The 23,126-nt window shown below is 30.5% G+C and overlaps 1 protein-coding gene across 1 annotated transcript in view; it reads right to left on the bottom strand.

Annotated features, from left to right (window-relative positions):
• LOC127711628 (tetratricopeptide repeat protein 28-like) overlaps positions 1 to 23,126 on the bottom strand; it is a 111,488-nt gene that overhangs the window by 65,614 nt on the left and 22,748 nt on the right. The window contains exon 2 of the mRNA XM_052217734.1: positions 9,566 to 9,889. Coding sequence (XP_052073694.1) covers positions 9,566 to 9,889 — 324 coding nt within the window. The remainder of the gene's footprint in view (positions 1 to 9,565; positions 9,890 to 23,126) is intronic.

Genomic DNA, 23,126 nt, shown 5'->3' with positions numbered 1-23,126 from the left:
AAATGAATTTAGAGAAAACAGAAATGTAGACTTAGTTCTTTTCTTTATACTTTTTTCCACTATGCATCTCCATTAATATCCAGGGCCTGCCCCCCTCCCCCTTTATTGGAGCACTACATATATGATTAATGCATAGACTTTTTACATGTCCCACAGTCCCACTCTAAAGATTGCATAGTTTTGTGGCCCTGGCACCCCATTTTCAAAATCCTGGATCCGTATCTGTTATGGGCATTGATTTATTTACTGTACATTGATGTTTAAAGTACTTATATTTTCAACTTTTCTTACAGCATTGCCATGATAAAGCACTTCTAAAATTGATACTTCTACAATTTTGAGAAATTATTAAAAATCAAAATAAAATCTATGAAAATATTTTCTCACAAATATCCGTTTAAATGAAAATATTTTCTCACAAATATCCATTTAAATTCAATTATAAGTTTTAATTTCTAAGGAATTTCTCCACTTTTATGTAATTTTCTAAACACTCTCTTAGTCATCCAGAGTTCAACGGTATATGAGAATTATGTTTTATTTCAGTGAAAGCCCCAAGCTATAGCGGAAGTTTACTTAAGGTCAACTAGAATTGTCTGATGTATGCTTTAAAGTTTTATTTCAGGAAACCTTTCAGTTTTTCATTTCTAGATGAATAACTTCAAAAGCAATTCAGAGATTTTCCTAAATGATGAGTCTTATATTTTAACCTCCACTTATAAAGTTGTCTAATTGTTCTTAATTGAGATTGTCAGGCTAAATTATTACAGAACTTGTAAACAGTTTTTGCCAGTCATTACCCTTTAAGTTTTTCATCTATGCACAGATACGGGGTTCCAATAGGGTATCCCCCTTAGGGAGGGCCTCAGTGGCTGAGTCGTCTAAGTAGTTCAACTACTCTATCACTAGCCTGTCAACACTGAGGTTGTGAGTTCAAATTCCGCACTTGGCAGGTGCATTTGACTCCAATCTTAATTGACTAGGATTTTCCTGGTGAAGGTCGTGGTTCCCTTCTCCCACTCCAGCTTCCATCACCAATAAAAACTAGCTGCCAAAAAAAATGGCCAATAGTTTTGAAAGTGGCATTAATCACCAGTAATCAATCAATCCCATTAGGTCACAAGGTCAATTTTAAAAATTTGCTTAAGGTTACCAGGTAACTTTTAAGCAAGTTAAAGCTGGTTTTGAACATTTTCAAAAGTCACAGATCTTTTTAAATGAGATGTCAGGTCGCGTACGCCCACAAAAAACCCTTAGTTAGTAGGTCACAGATATACATTATCAACATCTAGAAAAGAAATTCACTCAAACCGCAGCGCTTTATAGTCTATCTTGCACATACAGAGAGGTGTCAGCTTCCAGCCTTTGATTTTGATATGGAGATGTCATAGAGCAATAAAAGTGATGTTCAACAGCTTTGTATGTGATCAAGTACATGTAGGGATTTTGAGTCATGAATTTATTCACAATATCTGAGGGTCTAGATGGTGTTTACAGAATAGAAAATATTGGGCCAATATGTCCAGAAAAATGGGCCAAAAAAATTAAAGAATAGAGAATTTTTTTTTGGGTGCTAAAATATAAAAAATAACGAATAATTGGCAAAATTTATATAGAATGGAGAAAATGGCTTAAAAAATTAAAGAATACCAGATTGAAAGACCCCCATCCAGACCCTTATGAAATATGCAATAAAAGTACATGGAAATATAACCACAACAAAAAAAATCACATTAGGAATTTCTTACTATCATCAAAGGACAGGAATACATGCTAACATGACATTTAAGCTGCCATTCAGAAATTTATTCACAAAACTTTTCTCAGAAGTTCTTTTAATATGACTAGCAAGTATGGAAAAGACGACAGTTTCATTACCACATAAACAGAATATTAATATAAGTTGTAAATAAAGCAAAACATCAACATTGACAACTTTGCAAAAATTAGTATTTTTTCCCACATTAAGTACACTTGTTCATTTTAACATGTTTAAATACACATGTTCATGAGTGAGAGTGCAAAAAGGTGCCAAAATCTGAAATCAGGAAAAATTCAATAACCTAAAACATGCTAAAATCAGTGCATTGGTAGATGCATTTTTATGAATGTTGGCTTAAAATAGTGGGAAAAACTGAATTTTTGTGAATTAACAACTTGATACATGAAGTTAGTTCAGACTGTACAGAAAGAATTGCTTTTTACAATTTGGTCTAAAAAAAAAATTTCACTTTTCGAAAATGTCAACACAAATTTAACTTTTTTACATCTGTTTTAATATCAAAAGATAAGTAATGATCAGATGCATTTTTCCTGCCAAAAAAGGGAGGTTCTTATAGACAAAAGTCACAAATGATAGAAAAGTACAGAAAGTTCATTGATGGATCAAGACAGAGGGGTTCAGAAGATTTCTTTCTAAAGAAATTTTATCAAATCATGAAAAATTTAAAGAAAAATTAGGCTTGTACCTGGATCTGCACCTTGCCTTTAGAACTGATAAAATGTGCATTCATTTCTTTATAATAAAATAATGTTTACAGGTAAAAAAATAATTGCCTGTCTACCATGTATATTCATTAATAAATATTTCTGTTAAATTAAACCTCCAGTAATGATTTTTTTTCTTTCATTGTAAAGTTTCAGCTTAAAAAACCTTATACAATTCTGTCTTTGAATCAGTAAGTACTTGTATTCTGTTGAGAAATGACAAAAAAATATTAACATTAAATTTCTAATGACTAATTTGGGACTATTCCAATTTCATAATCCATTCGGCAGACATGACAAAAGGGCAAAATGAAAGTCCTTGTAAATTATATACAAAATTTTCTACTTTACATTAGAATATAGAAAGGGGACACTAATTTACGCATCTTTAACTTATTTACAAAACAATTATATGCATGAACTTTAATTTGATAATAAATATTATCAATAAAATAAATACATAATCATAAATAATGGCTAATAAACGGCAAAATCTAAATTTAAATCTAACCTTTTTGAATAAGAAATTGTAATACTGATATTATAATACCTTAAAAGGCTAAATGGAAAACAAGTCGAAATTGACAAAATTATAAACAACAATATTTAAATTTGAATTCAGTTAATTAATTCCCAATGTCAAAATTGTTTCACACTCACACCTGATAAGCAGGAACTACAAAAGAAACGTTTTTTAGCTCAAGGATATCGTGAAATACAGACGTTTTTTTTTTTTTAAACTACTTTTCTTTGTGGGAGGTTTTTATGTAACCATATTTTAGAAAGAGTTTTAATGTACTTTTTTACAGGAAATTAACTCTGAATACAATGTTCATAACTTGAATTTAGATTTTTGAATGTTCATATTATATTTTCTTAAGTGTATTCAAGGTTGACAAAAAATATTAAGTCTTAATCTATGCATACAATAAGAGAAATTGACATTTACATATATTCAATCAATATTCATTATAGAATACATTTAAACCAGATATCCGTTAAGAGACAGGGCTCCAGTCAAAATCTGAACCAACTCCAATTTTCCTATTCAATGCAACTTAAGAACTTCGAAACGTCAACCTTATATGTACTTCTAAAAACTAATTTTCATTTTTTGGAGTAAACAAAGTATTTCAGATCTATAAAGTACAATAATTCCTTCTCAGTGAAAAATTCCACTCGAGTCAACGGACATCTCAACAACCCACTCTTACCATACCTACATCAAACAAGACCAATCTCAAGAACCATAACTCTAAGTGTCAAAATGACAATTTATTATGTGGTAAAATTCTCTATTACATTTTATCACGAGCCACTCCAAAGATATACATATCAATACTGATATTTTAAGTGCCTGTTATTTGGTACTTGTTTTCAGTTATATTTTACATTTATGTTGGAACACTATGGGAAATGTACACTTAAAATGTACAAAAAAGTTAAATCAAGAAAACTTTCATCTGCAAATAGATCTTTTTTTGTAAAGTTGTTTTTTGTAACAATTATATATATGAAATATTATGAGTATACAAAACTTTATCTGACAGTTTATACACAACACTTTTTATGCCATAATAATTCTTATTGAACTCACTTGATATTTTTTTTCCAACATTATCATTGAAACTTAGATATAAAGTTTTTTTCATTTTGAAACAAGATTATTTGTGTTAAATGCCCCTTTCAGCACTCTTGGGTATTTCAGGGCCACCAGAATTTATCGGAAGCGATCCCTGGGCAGGAAAACCAGGAATCCTAGTCAATTGAAGATTGGATTGGCACCTTGTCAAGAAATAGCTTTAAAACCATAACCATATTGTTGACAGAACTTATGTCATCTTTTTCAGACTGCTTTTCATGTACAAAATGGAATCCAATTTAAACTTCAACTGAGCTTGTAACAAGATAGTTTAACTTCATTGTATCTGATATTAAACCTATTTTTTTTAACAGCAAGTAATTGCATTAGATTCTTTTGTGCTATTTGATGTGATGATGAAACTTTTCATTTGAACAAAATTTTAATCTACATAATCGCATTTGATTCCTATGCTTGGCCAATGACAATTTTCTAGTTAGGGCTCAAATTATGCATGAATTTTACCCCATTAATAAGGGTGAATACCCTCAGAGTGAATAAAGGAAGAATTTCAACAGACTATTTCTTTGTGTGACTGTTTACCTTTTCATTGTTGTGTATGAATTGAAACTTTTAAAGATTTAAACATAATTTTCAACTCATTTTTTTAAACAAATAAATATTTCTAAAATTAAAAAGTTGAATGCAATATTTTCATTCTTTGCTAATTAAGAAAGAATTTGAAGGTTTAAACATACATCTAGAAAAAATAATATAATTTGTTTAAGTAAATTATTTGAATTTTTTCTCTTTTCAGAATTTCCCCACTACTAATAGATACAATTTTAATTAGAAATACCATCACTATCTTGAGTAAACAAACATAATATACCGATTAAAGTCTCAATACTAATATAGATTTATTTCATACATAAATCAAATTATCATAAGAAAAATTTTACTTTGAAATGAACATTATAATTATCCTATCACATAAATGAAAGAATCATAAAATCTTTTTTCGATTAAAAAAATATATTAAAACATTTTATTTCGAAACTAATGACCAGATTGTGGAAATGTGAGAAAAAGGAAACATTTGTATTTATTTACTTATCATGCGTGATTGGTTGGGGTACTGGTGGGATAGTTCTATTATTTTATGTTCCAATTTCAATTTGCTGGGTTCATTACCATAATTGTGTGAGTTCCTCCCCTTTTTACTTTATATTCCATCCTGTGAAAGGGTGTTTAAATATTTATCTCTCTTTTTGAGTTTCCCTTATTTAAACCTCTTTTAATAAAAAATTCAAACCTTGACCTAAAACACCCTTTTGGATACCTAAAAAATTAATGGTAAATTTAACAAAAAATGTACATTACAGACATCAAAGCTTTAACATAAAACCAATTAAAAATTAAAATATATTTTCCATCAATATTTCTCAGATTTTTCATACAATTTCACAACAAACATGTGTAGTACCTAATGAGCATCTTTTATCGTTAACATAGTTTGACAAATCGTGCAACATGAAGCCAACAGTCAATACTGTTTACAAAATACACTAGTACTTAACTCATCGTCTGCAGATTCATAAATATTCATGGGGTAATGACTTTAGTGGATTTTTAATGTGTAAAGTAACTTCACAAATTGATTTGAAATAATCTGTGTAAATACAAATTATTAAATAATAATTTGTATTTACACAATCTTGTGGCCAAAGATGAAACCACAAATTTAATTACCCTCAAAATAGAAATTATTTTCAAACCACAAAAAAAATAATACAAATGAAAATTTTAAATGTATACACAGTTTTTCATTATTTAAAAATAACATTTAATGCATTTATTTATCATTTCATTACTTCTCTTAAACATGTTTAAGTTTAAAGATATTGGTATACACTTCCTGCAGACTTTGAAATGTGACCTGTAACCTTAAACGTCTGCTGCTACATAAAAGGAGATCATACACTCATCTTTCAAATATTTCTATGTATAAAGTGCAGTCTAATACCTCTAGAAGAATAAAACATAAGCCCAGAATTTGACTTCTGATAACACAACTATAAGGGTTGCTTCTAAAACAAAATGAAGAGGATACTAAGGGGAGCTAATAAAACTGCAAGATTAAGTGTGACAGTCAACACCATGGCCCCTAAAAAGGATAAACAAACAACATGAAGAGGATACTAAGGGGAGATAATAAAACTGTGAGATTAAGAGTGACAGTCAACACCATGGCCCCTAAAAAGGATAAACAAACAACACGAAGAGGATACTAAGGGGAGCTAATAAAACTGTAGGATTAAGAGTGACAGTTAACACCATGGCCCCTAAAAAGGACAAACAAACAACAGTCCTTAAAACACCAAACAGAAAACTGAAGATTGAGAAACATGAATATTAAAGTAAGGATATGTGGTAGAAGTTTGTGGTATAGTGAACCCCACTAATTACAGGGATTGAACTAAGCTGCCCTAGGCCAAACATAAAATTTAAATTGTTTGATGTTGCCTACCAAATTAACCCACCAAATAAGCAGCCTACCCAAAATATTTTATGACACAAATCATTTCAATTTTTTTCTTAAAAGTTTTTTTCATGCTCTTACATCATTTTCTTCTCTAAAACATGTAACTTATGTTGTTGGCAAAAAAAAATAATATCCTTACCTTACTTAAATTGTGATTTGAATGAACCCTTTTGAATCTTCGTAAATTTCATATTTTTACTATCATTTGATCAATCATCTTATTGCTAATAAAATTATGATTAATTTTTAAAAATTTAATAAAATGTCTAAGAGTCTTTTTTTTAAGATTTTACAATAAATTATATGCCTACTTTTAAATAATATCTTATTCAATCCCCCTCTTTTACCATGATCTTTAACCAAATCTAACACTCAGTTTTATTAACTCTGACAGACAAAGTCAGAAACCCATTAAAGGAAGCTCCAATACAATGACTTACACCTTAGCACCATATTCATTTTCTGACAGAATATAGTATCTTAAATCTGATATTTTTCGCTTATATTAAATTGAAGAAAAAGACCTCCCAAACACATTAAAATTTCATCACATTTCATACCCACAAAAGGTATTGTTCAGTGAAGTGATTGCTAATGAGAAATTGCTTTCCGTATGACAGAAATCGTATTACGTGTTATGACAATCATTCAACCTGAATTTTGTTTTCATAGAAAAGCAAATTTGTAAAAATGTGAAATAACAAACATGACCATTGAAATAGATATGTTTGTAATATCATATGAATATGGAATAATTTCAATATTATAATTTGAAACTAGACAGTTCAATTTCAAATGCATAAATGCATATTAATTTTTTTTTTAATTTTATGGACAAAAGAAAATACCAATTGCGTGGAATTAATAAGTAAACATTCAGAACGATTAAATATTTTAAAGTTATAGATAAAAAAAAAAAATCAACATTAAAATCCTATGGTAAACCACAATCATTACTAAAAGTTCATGTTACATGTAAATGATGCTTAAAAATCACCATCTTACAACAAGTTTAAAAATATAATTGAAAACCAAATATCTTGTTAAAGATATAGTTTTCTTAGTCTATTATTTTTGCTGTTAAACTTAACCAGTTATTAAAGTCTACAATAACTGTGGATTAATTAATTTTCATTAATATCAATTTTCATGGTGGGAGAAAAAAATGCTATTTCTAGGGAATTTTGTGGATTTTATCATTTGTTCACTAAATATTTGTATTTCATCAAGCATTTTAAAAAATGGTTTTCCTCTACCCATGAAATCTATGAAAATTGGTATCCCACATTATCAACATTCAACTAAAAAAATAACAACAGCTCCTAAATTATTTTCATATTGATGGGTTAATCAATTGATTGTTTTTCACCTATTTAAACAGAAAATCATAAATATTTCTTTCAGAAAAGATCATTTTCCTAAAAACTCAACTCTAGACTTTTGACTGACATCTTCATGTATTGGAATTTCATTCCAAATCATTTTTTTCTTGTACATACTGAGAAAAACTACCAACGTTTTTATTTAAAGGCGGACAACTAAAATTGATAGAAACACATTCTGAAAAAAAGGATTAATGTTTAAGTACAAAGAAATTCACAGGAATAATTTGGGATAGTCTAGTTGGAATGCTCAAGGCCTTCTCAGTGTATGCTTTCCATACCTTAAATAAAATGCCTGTCTCAAAGCATAAATGCCCACAATGAAACTGGAATACCACAAGTACTACAATATCTTAACCTATCATGTCAAATTACACAACTTTTACCTATTTATAGACCAATATATTTCCCAATGGCAATTAAAATTTTTAAAATTCAAGTTGAGACCAATTTATTATGTTTATTGAAAATCCAAGTTTCAAACTCTTAATTGTATGACGCACATGTCAAAAACTTTTTTTCTTTACTTTCAAATTTCCTGAACCTAGCTATTAACATAGTTTCTTTCCTTTCTAAAAAATAAATTTAAAGTTTGAAATAGATATCTTAATTGTTACGAGGACTCCTAGTAAGTCCCTTTTGTAAAGAGTCTGTTGATTGTCCCGTCCATTGTTCGTGGAAGAGTACAAATGAAAATTTGTATCCGTTCGTTGATAGTTGAGTCGTAATAAATCTGACTCGTAGCCTGTTGATAATACCTGGATGATAACTTAAAATGTTAACAAACAACTGGTTTTATTGTTATCGTCAATGAAAAGCTCTATTCATTTGGTCACAAGCCAGATTTCGCCTTTTGAAAGGAAGTGAGAAGCTATGTTTAAATCCGGTAATTTACAACAGTAATTATAAATACTGTAATCGAGGCATAAATAACACTTCCACAGTGTAAACAGCATAAATTAAAACGGCTTTCAGGTTAAGCCATCTTAAATTATGAAAACGGTCACAAAAATATTTTCACAAGCAACTACATCACCCCAATGTTTACAATTTATAAAATTTGTATTATCTACTCAAACATTTATAAAACACTGCATTCCACAACTTTCCCCTAAATATTTAATGATTATAAAATAAGGTTTTAGGCCCATGCATATCATTTGAAAACACAAGTGTGAAAAGCTAGTAGGATCAATGTGTATACATGTACATTACAAAATGAAATGTATACCTAATGTAAATTTAAAAATTATTTTGTGATATTTAGAAATGCTGAATTCATAAAATGATATAAAGTGATAGGTTAATTCCATAGGCATCATAACCCTGTCAATTTATTTGTTTGAATAAAAACATAGCAAACATTTCTAAATTTTCAAGAATTTCCATTTTTGTATTTCCTAAGCATAAGTCAATTAACTGATCTCTGTCTAAGCTCTTGCTACCAGCAAAAATCAAGTGATGTGTTTTAATTCATGTCAGAATTTTGTGATCTACACCATCATATACTTAAAACATAAAGGTAATCAAGGGAGACAACTTGTTATTCCACAGGCTGTTTGTTCTTACCTTTGCCCACTTTGGATTGATTTCTTTGGCCTTTCGAGCATCCTCTAGACTTTTCTGGTATTGCTGTAACTTTGCATAAGCAGCTGATCTGTTGGTAAACAAGATAGGATTGGAAGGATCTAGTTTGATTGCTTCTGAATATAATTGAACAGCTCGTCTGAAATCACCGCTGTTGACAGCCTCAGAACTTTCCCGAACTTTTTGCAGATAGAGGGCATGATTACTGTTACTGACTGATGATCCAGGTTGTGGTGGTTGCTGCATGTGACCTGAAGGGCCAGGTAATGATGGGCCAGCTACAGGAGGACCATGGAACTCAGAGACCTATAAATAAAATGATAATAACTTTTAAATTTCAAAGTTCAAAGAGATGCATGCAATTTTGACCGATTTAAATTTGGTTTAAGTTTTTTTTTTATTAAAGAACATGATTAACCTTTTACTGTTGGAGAGCTCTCAAAATTTAACACTGTATCTTAACATAGATACCTGTACATATTTGTGTCTGCATGCAGGACCATTATCAGATGTTAGATTAGAGGGTCTTTAAAAACAGGAGATAGATAATTAACAAAATGTTTAAGATTTTACACATTTTTCACCTATTTTAAGTGAGTGCAGTCGGTCTTAAAAAAAAGGCATGAGAACACCAGCCAACCCTACTACAGCTATGCACCGCAAATACATAGTGCCATAACTCAGATAAATAATTTATGTACTTTGCCATTTAATATTTCAAGATCATACATCATTGTTTAATGGAGTATTTTGCACTGCATGTACAAGTATGAATTTATTGACTGCTTTTATAAAAGTACTCCAATGCTAGGTGAAGACAAAGCTATGACAGTAAGTCTGTCAATGGTAAATATTAACTTTGAGACGTAATCAATGTTTTGAAGCATATATTCTACATGTATATCAGTTATATGTCAAAATAAAAGTATACCAGATAATTTTCCCCTACACTATGTATATTTGATTATTGAAACTGTCTTTTTTTAAATTTTCCAGGGTAAATTTAAAGTCATATTATAAAATAAAAACGTTTTCTCTTGAAAAAGCTGAAGTATTTCAAGTTTCTTAGTCCTTCATTTGCATTTTCATTATTTCTAGTTGAGAAGAATAAATAAAAGTTTGTTAATTTATATGAGCTATTTAAAAGAGAATTCTGACATAGGAAGAACATTTAAATCAAAACTGTAATATGTTTTGAAAATAATAAAATGTCAGAAATCTTCTTTAAAATGCTTCTAATGACAAAAAATCATGAAATAATTCCATAACAATTTTTTTTTTAAGAATAATGGTATAAAGATATCAGGAAAAAATTTTGTGTGAACCTTTGTTTAATATGCATATTACACATTCTATCATAAAAATAATATGTGATATGCGAATCCTTTCTTCATCACAGTTTGTGAAAGTAGCCCCTTATATAGGATCTTGTCTACTTTTTATTACTTAGCATCTTTTATATGGTAAACATATTACTTTCATAAAGCAAAATATCACTTGTAATCCCCATAAAAAAACTACCACAAGGGTGTAACCGTCATTGAATACTGCTGTCTTCAAGCTTAACTACATGCCCACCAGCCCTAGGCTTATGAAATTGCTTTCAGTCCTGTCAAAATCATATCTACCGGCCAATCTATGCTATAAAATTTCGTAAGATTGAGCTTAAAACCTGTGGATTCAAAAGTTTACCATGGAGACTGGAAGAGCACATCATCTGATTTTTTCCTAAATGAATTACTAAGTATGATTTGAGTACACCTTTCACATTTTTAACAATAATAAATAGGAATTGAGTGCACCCTTATCAAAGTAATTTTCATTTCAGGATTAATATGGGAGAATGACCTTATAGAAAATTATCAAATGTATGTCAACATATATTTATAATCAAATGTTACCCAATAAAGTGCTTAAAGCATAGGGGTAAACTCTAAATCTGAAAATCAAACACTTTGCAGATAGCGGCTATGTACATGTCAATCAATCTAAAAACAGATTTCTTAATAAATGTAAATGATTTTGATCTCATTGATTTATCTTACCATATCAAAATACACTTGCCATACATTCAGTACCATTAAAATCAAATTTGGCTTGCTCGACAAGTAAAACTGATACACTATCAGGCTAACATATAATTTGTCAGGGTTTTTAAAATCTTTAAATTGCTTTTAAAAAGCAATCAGACATTATGATAAATCTCTTAAATTGTTCAATGTTTCATTTTTTTCCCTATTTTTTTAGAAAGAATGTTGTAGCTTAAATTGGGAAAGTGATATCCTTCATAAACTTAAAATTGTTATATTTACTTCAAGCTTTTCCTTTTTAGGATAAGATCATAATTAGCCCAGAGTTAAAAATTTAAATGGAACTGTCAAAAAGAAATATTTCGAAAATTCTAATAAATGTCTTTGCTTATCATTTTAAAATGACATGAAGTATATGTGTGTATGAGACAGCAATTTCATTTGAATTTAGAACAAAAGGGTTTTTATTTCTGCATTAAATATTTCAAATCATAAAATTTGTAATCAATGTGCCCATTTCTACGAATTCTTTTTTGAACTCAATAGGTAGAGGTGTTCTATTTAAAATCCATTTTTAGCTCCACTTAAATTCTATCATCAGTTTTTTAATACCATCTCCCCCAGAAAATGCTAGACCATGAAATTGTAGTCAATTTGTTAGAGTATAACTTTCTCTTTTCTTTCTAAATACTCTCAGATATATTAAAAAGTCAAAAACAAAATCATAAAATAAATGTAGTCTATTCACAACTTGTTTCAATATAGAGAAATGAAATACAAAGTACTGGTACCTATACATTAGACTTCAACATTTTTTTCATATGACTTTTATTACCCTGCAGTGAAATCATATGTCAGTGTTTTATTCTTTAAACATGAATTATTGCCTTTTGGACATTTACACATTTTTAGTTAGAAACAGTATCCATGATATTAAGCGCTAATTTTTATTTGTCACATGTAGTGTTGAGCAGTCAGACAAAAAACAATAATTGATTTACAGAAAATATCGGAGGTGTGCAATTGATTTGTGATCTTCCTGTTTCATTATGATATATATTTTTTATAAATACGTGTACAAAACAATAATCGACCAGTTGATAATCATTAAAATACTAACCATAAGGAAACTTCCCTCCCCCCCAAAAAAAATATCTGTTCATTTATATTAGTGAGAAAGAATGCTTGCTATCAGTATGAGTTTTGCTAATTTCTAATGGCCGTACAGTGACAAATAGTTGGTAGCTTTCTACAGTATGGGGTTTTGCTCATTGTTGAAGGCCGTACAGTGACCTATACTTGCAAACTTTCTACATCATTTGGTCTTTAGTAGAGTTGTCTCATTTGCAATAATACCACATCTTTTTATTTCTATATTATACAAAATTGCATTAACTTCATATAAACTATGGATCATGCAAAAAAAAACGGCTTTAAAAAAAAACATTGAGGGGAAGTTATTTCTCAACAGAAATCCACAGACAAGGAATACAAAACTAGACATTGTAATATAATTTCGTACTGGAGTCTGCGATATAACAATAAATTATGAAAAATGATAATCGGATCATCCTGAAAAATATGAATTATTACTAACAGAATAAAAACTTTATTGTCCGTACAAAATAGATACTGAACAAAAGGATTATTATACACGTCAACCTATTTTATTTTGTTAAGAATTTTAATGTGCACTTTGACATGGTGTATAAAATATTGAACAAATTAATTATTATGACAAAATTTGAACACCATCCTTAAAAATGGGAATGCTAAAGCATTATGATATTTTTGTTTAAATCGGTCAGATGGATTTAATAAAAATATCATGATAAGCAGCGAAAATTTAAAATAGTCAATAAAACTATTATCATAGACAAATGTATGAACTATTGCAGACGGCTGGATACCTAGTTCTAGAAGGTTCCCACGTTTCTATTTGAAAATGAAACTTTTTTGAGCAAAACAAAATTACGGTGCAGTGCGGGGTATTCGCGCACCTAAGACTTATGACTTCACTTCATTCAACTGATAAAATCAATAATTGAATAATAGTGTGTGATCACATTCATAACATACTTTTTTTTCATAAAATCTTCTGTGTTGGTTTCACCCTCAAGATTTTGTGTAATGTGTGTCCAAAATTAGGGAAACCCCTGTTCAGAGTGTTCCTCCAAAGTCCGGTGATTTCGTGCATGCTTTCCAAAAATAGCTTATTTTGAATACAGGAAAGATTTGACACTACGAAATATAGCTGAATTTGAACCAAACACAATGCCAAGGATGCACAGCAAAAATAATTTCCGTCTGATATAATTTTTTCTGAAATAAAACAAATTTTATCTGATGATGAAATTTTTTAATGGAAATTGGCCAAATATTGTAAATCACAGGATTGCAGTTATTAATTAACTCTTGAACTTATCAGTTTTATTCTTATTTATCCCTTCGGAAGGTTAAAACAATAACAAGAACGATTTTATTTGTGTTACTGTGTTGATATTAGGAAATCAGCTAATGTGCAATATCACCGGCCGCGCGGACACCGGGGACTCCACCCTACAGTTTTAATTGTCTAACCATGTAACAATTCTAATTCAAGTTACCTACAATAAAATGGGCATTACATACAAAAGATAACCAGAATTACCAAAAGTATCAGACATTACAACAGGCTACACCAACCATCAATACTCAGAGCTCTGGACATTACAATCACCTTAGCCTACAAATCTGGTGTTTCCAGTGTAAATTTGATGGTCCTGTATTTGCATATAATAGTGGCTATCAATTATTTTCAAAAGTTTAAATCAGATAAGACCAATTTGCACAATAATTGTATGGTTGCATACAAAATATGGATATAATTTGTAATAAGCCAGCCAGCTGAAAGCCAAAAAGAACAAAAAAGAACAAAAAAGAACAAAACCAACACAACTTTTACTGGAACATCAGGATGCCACTACATTCAAAACTGGTGGACCTATCAGAATTTTGGTGGTCAGTACCGACAAGACAGCCAGTTTACAAGAATACTGAAGAACACTATATAATTTATAAAATTTGACTACTGAATATTTCACTATAGGGTTAACAGTGGAAGGGCTAAAATGTGTTTGTACAATCAGAAGTAGCCTCTAACACTGTATGGTATACGCAGATATTATTGAGAGGTTTTTATTAATGCGACTGGGTGAGTATCGCAATAATAAGAACTAGCATTCTGATAACTGAAACATAGACCTGTATGCAGATGTTTTCGAAATCGCAATAATTGAACTCGCATTTTTGTCAATTCTTTAAAAATCACAATAATTTCTGAATTTACAGTAATTAATGTGTTGAAATTCTATGCTCTGTGTAACTGATGCTCTTTTTCATATTTCATTTACATCCAAATGCAAAGGTATCATTTTCAAGAATAAATGTTAACAATGAAACCCTCATTATGTTAACGACTCTACATATCTATAGTATATAATTTCAATTCTGTTCCTTGATCTTTTCTTATTCATCAGTTAAAATATTCATTTCAAAAGCATGTATAATAATAATATTCTAAATCAAATTTTATTTTATTTTAAATATTTCAAATTTATCATTCTTTCATCCTGCACTATTTTCATTGATAATTCAAGCATGTTCAAAAACATTCAAATTTCCTTTACAAAAATCAACACAATCCACCGAGCCCCAAAATTAATGTTACGCTTCTACAACTAACCAAAAAGGAAACATAACAATGTACAATGCACCACAAAATTTAATGTTATGCTCCAGCAGATGACCAAAAAGACACATCACAAACTCCAGTGCACCTGAATATTTTTCTCCTAATTTGACTACTAAACAGCAAATTACATATGACGTAACATTATAACACGGGATGATTTATTAAATAGATATGTTGCTAGACAGAAAAAAACAACCCACCGAGGTTTCAAAAAGGAGCCATACTTATCTTCTTGTGTAAAATATTCCATAGATAAAAGATGTGCAGAAACCTGACCCTCAATCTTAACAAGGACAAACAACATGATAGAATTTCTTTCTGCTGGGAAGAAGAGGGAGTCGAATATACGCTATTCAGTTACAAAATGTGTTAATAAAATGATGCATCATAAAATTACAATTCCTTTTCAATTCAAATTCAATTATGATGAAATTAAGTCATATATCTTACTAGTCATCCTTACTGTTTGCTAATTAGGGCAGAGTTGTGGTGCCATTTTTGTCAGGTTAAAATGGGAATTGCGATTGCGGTTAAAGGGCGCATGAGGAATGCGACACCACTAACAATGGCACTAGGAATGGCATTTCCAGCTAAAAATAAACTAAAGATATATATAAAATAAAGCTATCCATAAAAGCCTATAAATTGACCCCTGGATTTCAGTGTTGTTGGGTTGCTAACTTACTGATGTATACATCTATTTTTTTTTTCATACTAAGAAGACCTTTAAACTAAGGTCCAAAAAAAGGGAACTATTTTTAACAAAATTCTCAATAAAAGCAAGGTGCCTTGATTTTTAAGCACAGAAGCATGATATTACTGAATATATTGTAGGGTTAATGCCAAAAAAGTTTAATCTACAAAAACGACCTTAATGTTGAAGTTTGAAATTAAAACAAAATTTTGACATTTTGTCTTTCTCAACTTTACAATATTTCATAGATCTTAACTAAGGGGGATAATTCTTCAAGTTATGTGTAGATCCAGTGTTAGCAAATTGAAAAAAAAACAACAATGAAGAGAATTGAAGTAAGCATCAGTCATACAGCAACCCAACACTTCACAGCATAGAACACTACATTTAAAACTTTATAAAAAAAAAGGAGATGTGATATGACTGCCTATGAGACAACTATCCACCAAAGTTCAAATGAAATGGATGTAAGCAATGATAGGAAACCATACGGCCTTCAAGAATGAGAAAAACCCATACTGTCTAGTTGGCTTTAAAAAGGCCCTGACATGAAAAATATGAAACAATTCCATTGAGAAAACTAACAGCCTAATTTATAACAAAACAATTTACGAATAACAAATATGACAGAAATGAACTAATGATAACCACTGAACTACAGGCACCTGACTTGGGACAGGCACATAAAGAATTTGTATAATTTAAACACTGACATCATCTATCTAACTGAGCCTCGTGATCTAAAACTATACTGCTGAAGTGCACTAAATGAACTTCAAGTTTTATATATTTCTACCATAAATTTGTTTCAGTTGCGTGCTACCCCATGGTGACCCTCCCCATATCCTGCATGATAGATCAAATAACGTAATCTTATTATAGAGAAACCTGTGTGAATACTAATGAATCCGAAACGATCCTATAAATTGCAAATTATAAAATGTCGGAAGTTTTTACCATGCAATAACAACATAGCTCAAAATTTAATTTACTCTTTACAAAAATCACAAAAAACTACAACAAAATCTAAACACCATTTTAGCTTGTTGTAATTGATAACTGAAATATTCAGTCGGCAATTTGTATATTTTCCCTTACTTTGGGTTGACGACTATAAATCATAAAAAAAGGAAAAAAAATATTTGCATACATGAAATTCTGTACCAGGAGATAGGTAACATAAAGGGTTTCTGGCAATCTAAAAAAAACATTATATATAGTTATGGGCTTAAAGGTCATTATTAAACATAATATGAATTCTTTTGACGACATATTTTTTTAATCATTGTTTTTGTATTATACATGTATACTGTGGATTCATTCATTTTTCAGGGGATCAATTTTCGTGGATTGAGGAGGACTTGCATTTTCGTGGATACCAATTTTCATGTAATAAGTTGGTACAGGTGAAACCGCGAATTTAAATGATCAAGGAATTACATATTTTTTATAGGCTTGTATGCAGACTTTAGCATAACCACTAAATCAAATTTCCGGGAAAATGCAAATCTGCCTCAATCCACGAAAATTGATCCCCGAAAAATAAATGAATCCACAGTAATCCGTTTTTTCTAATCCATGTGAATCTCTTAATTTTTATTATAACACATTATGATTTAAAATGCACGAAGCTATATAAATTTAAAAATATAGATCCCCAAAATGGAACAGGACTCCACCCTATATATCTTGATTTGTTTGGCGGCATAATTGATTGATAGCAATTGAAAGCTATGTAAGGACACGGTAGATGCAAACCAGGTGAGGTCCCTCAATTAACCTCCAACTTAGTATCATAACTAAAGATAAACTCTTTTTAATACCAACTAGAAATTTGTTAAAGGTATATATCCCTTTTGTTTTTTAACCCAGTATTTTTTAAAATATTACCGAATATTCCGATTCTAACTGATGTTGCAACGAGTATATTGCGACAAATCCTTGATATTATCTCCCCTTTTCAATCCATATCTTTTAACTTTGCAGGTTTTTACGATATACACTCTCAATCATATTGTCAAGCTTTACTTTTAACAAAAGATTTTCAGTAGCCGATTTTCCAAATTACTTTCCTTTTATCAGTTAGCAAAGGTAGATTTCCAATCGATATAATCATATAATTTATAATTTTACACACGAAATAGCACAAAAAATGTAATCTTTACAACGGCAACGTATCAAAACATTTGTTCCCTAAGCTCTCGTAAGACGAGTAAATGATATTTGAACGATAATCCCTATATTGGTCGTACCCTCACATACAAAAGATTAAAATTGTAAAATTTGTAATGCACATCCAAACGAAAGTTTATTTTCCTTTTCAGTACGGATTATCTGGTCTAATCTATGACTAAAATATAATTGTGTTTGTGGTGCGAGGACTTATGTTAAAACCAGCCCACATTTCTTCATTTGTTTTGTCAAGATTCAATTATAACAACAATAGTAGAATTCTGAAATATTAAAAATGTCTGGATTTTAAAAAATCTGCACAATTCATAAGTATAAATATTATAGAAGGTCAAAGAAATAATTTGGCTCTTGATAATCATATGGTCAAAGTTAAATATTTCATTTTGATGAATTATTCTACTGAAGTTAATTTTGGACACAAAAGTATAAAGATAAACTTGATAAAATTATAGCAGTCACTGTTGTCTGCAACTTTTACATTTCCCTTCTTTTAAAGGTGTGACTTCTCAATTTTCAGTCTTTTTTCGTTATGAAGAAAAAATCCAGTCCTTTGACTGTTGGATATCCAAATTTTTTGGCGTTTTACTGTGATTTAAAATTTCTGCCACATCAGTCTTACATTATAATACCCCAAGCTGCTTTTATTCATACCGCTGGGAGAACTGGGTGACAAATCAAAGTTAATAAATTGGGTCTATAAATTCCAACAGGTCCTTTCTTAAATGAGGACTTGATAATGTCTCCGTTATCAAAGTAAATTAGCCCTAGTAAATCACGTTTTAAATTTACTGTTTGTACGTATCATAAATATTGAAGCACGTTAATCACACCATTTAACACATAATTGTCAAATATGTTTAACGATAACTTGTCAAATCAAATATGAAACATATCTATTCAAAATTATAAACATTTATGAAAATGAGGCAATGTTATTATCAAATATTATTAATATTTATAAAATGAAATATAAAATTACAATTTAAATGTTAATTTTGAATAATATTCTGAAACACTTCTCACTTTGTGATTTTTCTCTACGTAAATATATTTTAATATTTAGCACATACGAAAAATGTTACTCATCAGTAAAAACCAATTACTACTGTTCCATAGCAAATAATCAAAACACACACAGCCTTTATTCACATTATTTAATTTATTGACAATTGGAAAAAAATGTACCAGTACAATTAAACCTGCTATAAAGGTCACCTCTATAAAGCCAAAACCTGTCTTCTCAAGTCACCTACTTCTTGTCCATTGTAGCAATATCTATGCATTTTAACCTCAATTTTAAAGGTCACCTGCCATATGTTTTTCCAGTTTACTCTGGTCCTGATGAGAGTGCATATATACAAATTTGATTACATCTTGGATGATTATAAGATTCTGTGGACATCAGACACATTTCTTTGAACCAACATACAAATGTCTACTGGTTTTTTGTGGTTTTTTTATCGACATTTAATTTATTAAAAATGTTATTACCATCATTTTTGACCATGGATTACCTAGTTACACCAACACATCTATACTTTGTGTGTACATTTGTATGTTGCAGACATACAAGTACTGTGTGAGTGGTGCATAGACAAGCCTCTTGGATTCTAAGCTTGACTTGAATACTGAAATAAACTTAAATTCTAAGCAGCAATTTCTAGTGCTGACCTAATCACAAACTTTAACATGTAAACTATGCAAAAGTGTAAAAGTCAATAGGGCATGACTGAGCGGAAAGGACCAAATATTATCCATGGAAGTGAAATGTGCCAATGCTGAAACAACTTCATACCAAATATCATTGACCTACCACTAGTGGTTCCCCTTAAACTGACTTATCACAAACTCATACATTGTTGAAGCCACCACTGTCACCAGTGTAACACCAGAAATAACATGCTTAAGTCTCACTTTCTAGACTGTGTACAGGCGAGACAAAAAGTGTAAATCCAGCTAAAAGCAATTAAATGTACTTAAAGACACAAGAATTCAATAATTAGGAAAATCACAATAAAGTGATAAAAAGACAATTCGTTTCATCTGATAAGATGGTAGAGTTATACTGAAACACACCTAACAATTAACATAATTGACTTGTCCATCAGACAAACTTTTAAAACAATTATCGGTATTTCATCTCCTACGATATCTTTATTTTATCTTACTTTGTGACTTTTTGCTTCAAGGAACACAGACAAGTCACGATACAACTGTTTCACTAACAGTTATAAATTTCAATATTACTGTGTGAAATTAACTTTTTAAATGTCATCTTAAATAACAGTTTCAAATTGCAACATTAATCCTTGTCCATATTTAGATATACTACATGTAGTACATTTTTACATCGCGATGACCTTGGGGTCATTCAGATGTATTGCTATCGCCTAGATTTCCATTATGTAAATTAGTTTTGGGTTTGTAACCGATCTATAAACATGATAAATATGCGCACATAAACGAATGCAAAATAACATTCCTTATCGTTTGATATAAATACATCTCTTCAAAGAATACTGATAAAAATATTTTTGTTTACAACATAAATTAATAATATGAAAATGTTTTGTAGTTAGATATATATATATAAGTAAAAAATCATTGATAATATCAATGCAGACGTACCGAAAAATTGTGTTAAAGCATGCGGAAGAATATCTCAGAGAACTTTTTGCGAGGACCGGTAACTCTGTAATTGTTTTTGCGGGAAAATATGAATGCCTACTCGTATCCAATCTTAGAAAAATCGAATTTTTACAGAAAAGTGTCCACCATGTATACTGATTTGTATCACTACAATATAATAGTTATTACGGTGAAGTTGAATTTCCTGTCATTTATTCATCATCCACGCACGAACTTGTCTCAGAAAAAAATATATCTCTGCACATTAACCTCAGTTTCAGGTAAAGAGATATGTTGTTTTTTTCTGAGACAAGTGCTTTTGACCATCCTCAAGAACTTGTGGTCATCCGATGTTCAGTACTTCAGTACTTTGATTTTCTCAACTTATTAATGAAGATTTTGTACATACAGGCTTATAAAAAATACATAGAAAATACTTCAATTATACCAATAAATGTGTAAAGAGAGAAAGTCTTTACCATTTAACAACAACAAAAATTACAAACAACCCTTTTTAAATAGAACCTTAAGAGGCATTAGACTGCTCTCGAAATCAACATTTTTACAAAAACTTATTTTTTTCACTTTTTTCTGCATTTAAAAAAATGACAAATATTAACATTTTAGGTAACAATGAGAAGAGTTTCAAAAGACACTGTTTTCCTGCATGCTTAACAAGACAAGAGGGACTACAGATGAAAGACTCATAAAACATCAGTTTAAAATCAAACAAAATATAAAAGGACACCTTACATAAGTCCGGTCTATTTTGAATACATTTTTGAGAGAAAAAAAATTGAGATACATGTAAATTATTTAGTCTTGTATGTTTTTTTAATTTTAGTTCATTTATATGTTTCGGAGTTTAGTGTGATGTCCATTTTCACTGGACTAGTACACATTTTTGTTTAGGGGCCAGCTGAAGCTCGCCTTCCAGGTGCGTGATTTTCTCGCTATTTTGAAGACCCATTGGTTGCCTGAAGTTGGGCTGTTTTATGCTCTTTGGTAGGGTTGTTATCTCTTTGACACATTCCCCAATTCCATTCTCAATTTTATGATAATATTATAATACTATACAGTACTGGGAAATGATATAAGTTTTTGGAAAAGAAGTTTCATCACATTGCTTCATCTTAAGTCATTGGAAACTCTTCAACAATAACAGAAAGATCACAATGCACCAGCACAACAAGAAGCATCAACTTTGACAGTGCTTTGATAATAACCCCCCAACCTCACCCCACTTGCATCATCGTTGATGGTGCTTTGATAATCACCTCCCAAACCCAACCCGCTTGCATCATCATTGATGGTGCTTTGATAATCACCTTCCAACCCCACCCCACTTGCATCAACTTTAATGGTACTCTTTATTAATCAGCTTTCAAACCACCACACTTGATCAACTTTGACAGTACTCTTCAATAATGACCTTTGAACCCCAACACACTTGGATAAAATTTGACAATACTCCTTGATAATTACCTCCCAACCCACCCAATCCCCCTTGCATCAACTTTGACCATGCTCTTTGAATATACCTTCAAACCCAATCCCAACCCACTTACAATAACTCTGACGGCACTCTTTGATAAATCACATCCCAACCCCATCCCATCCCACTTGCATCAACTTTGATGGTATTCTTTAATAATTACCTCCCAACCCTACCCCATCGTGCTTGCATCAACTTTGACCATACTCTTTGAATATCACCTTCAAACCCAATCCCAACTCACTTACATTAACTTTGAAGGTATTCACCTCCCAATCCCATCCCAGCATCCAGCTTGCATCAACTTTGACGGTACTCTTAAATAATCACCTCCCAACCTCACCCCATCCCGCTTGCATCAAATTTGACGGTACTTTTCTTTCTTCAATTTTGCCGTGGTCTAGCTAGAAATGGTATAAGTGAGTATATATATTCCTGTGTCACTATGTCAATTGAAAGTCTAGTCTACCAGGTCACCGATATAATCTCCATGATAAATGTTATGGAAACTTAAAGCTCATTAATTCAGACGTCTGCACTAAAAATTTCTTTGTCTGAAACAATATAAGCCAAAATTCACAATAATTTCTTACCTACTTTTAAATAGGTTAATAAATACACATATATATAGTGAGTTTTTTGGTGTTTGTACGAAAACTATAAATATAAATCTTCTTTAAAGTCTTAAGTTGTCAACCTGATATGCATCCAAACATAAATTGTCTTACTTACAACAAAATATGCTCATGTTTATTCTATGGAAGTTAATA

Source organism: Mytilus californianus, unplaced genomic scaffold (genome assembly GCF_021869535.1).
Source record: "Mytilus californianus isolate M0D057914Y unplaced genomic scaffold, xbMytCali1.0.p SCAF_8, whole genome shotgun sequence".
Classification (NCBI taxonomy): domain Eukaryota; kingdom Metazoa; phylum Mollusca; class Bivalvia; order Mytilida; family Mytilidae; genus Mytilus; species Mytilus californianus.
Note: the sequence above shows the minus strand (reverse complement) of the source record. Positions and strands in the feature narration are given on the sequence as shown.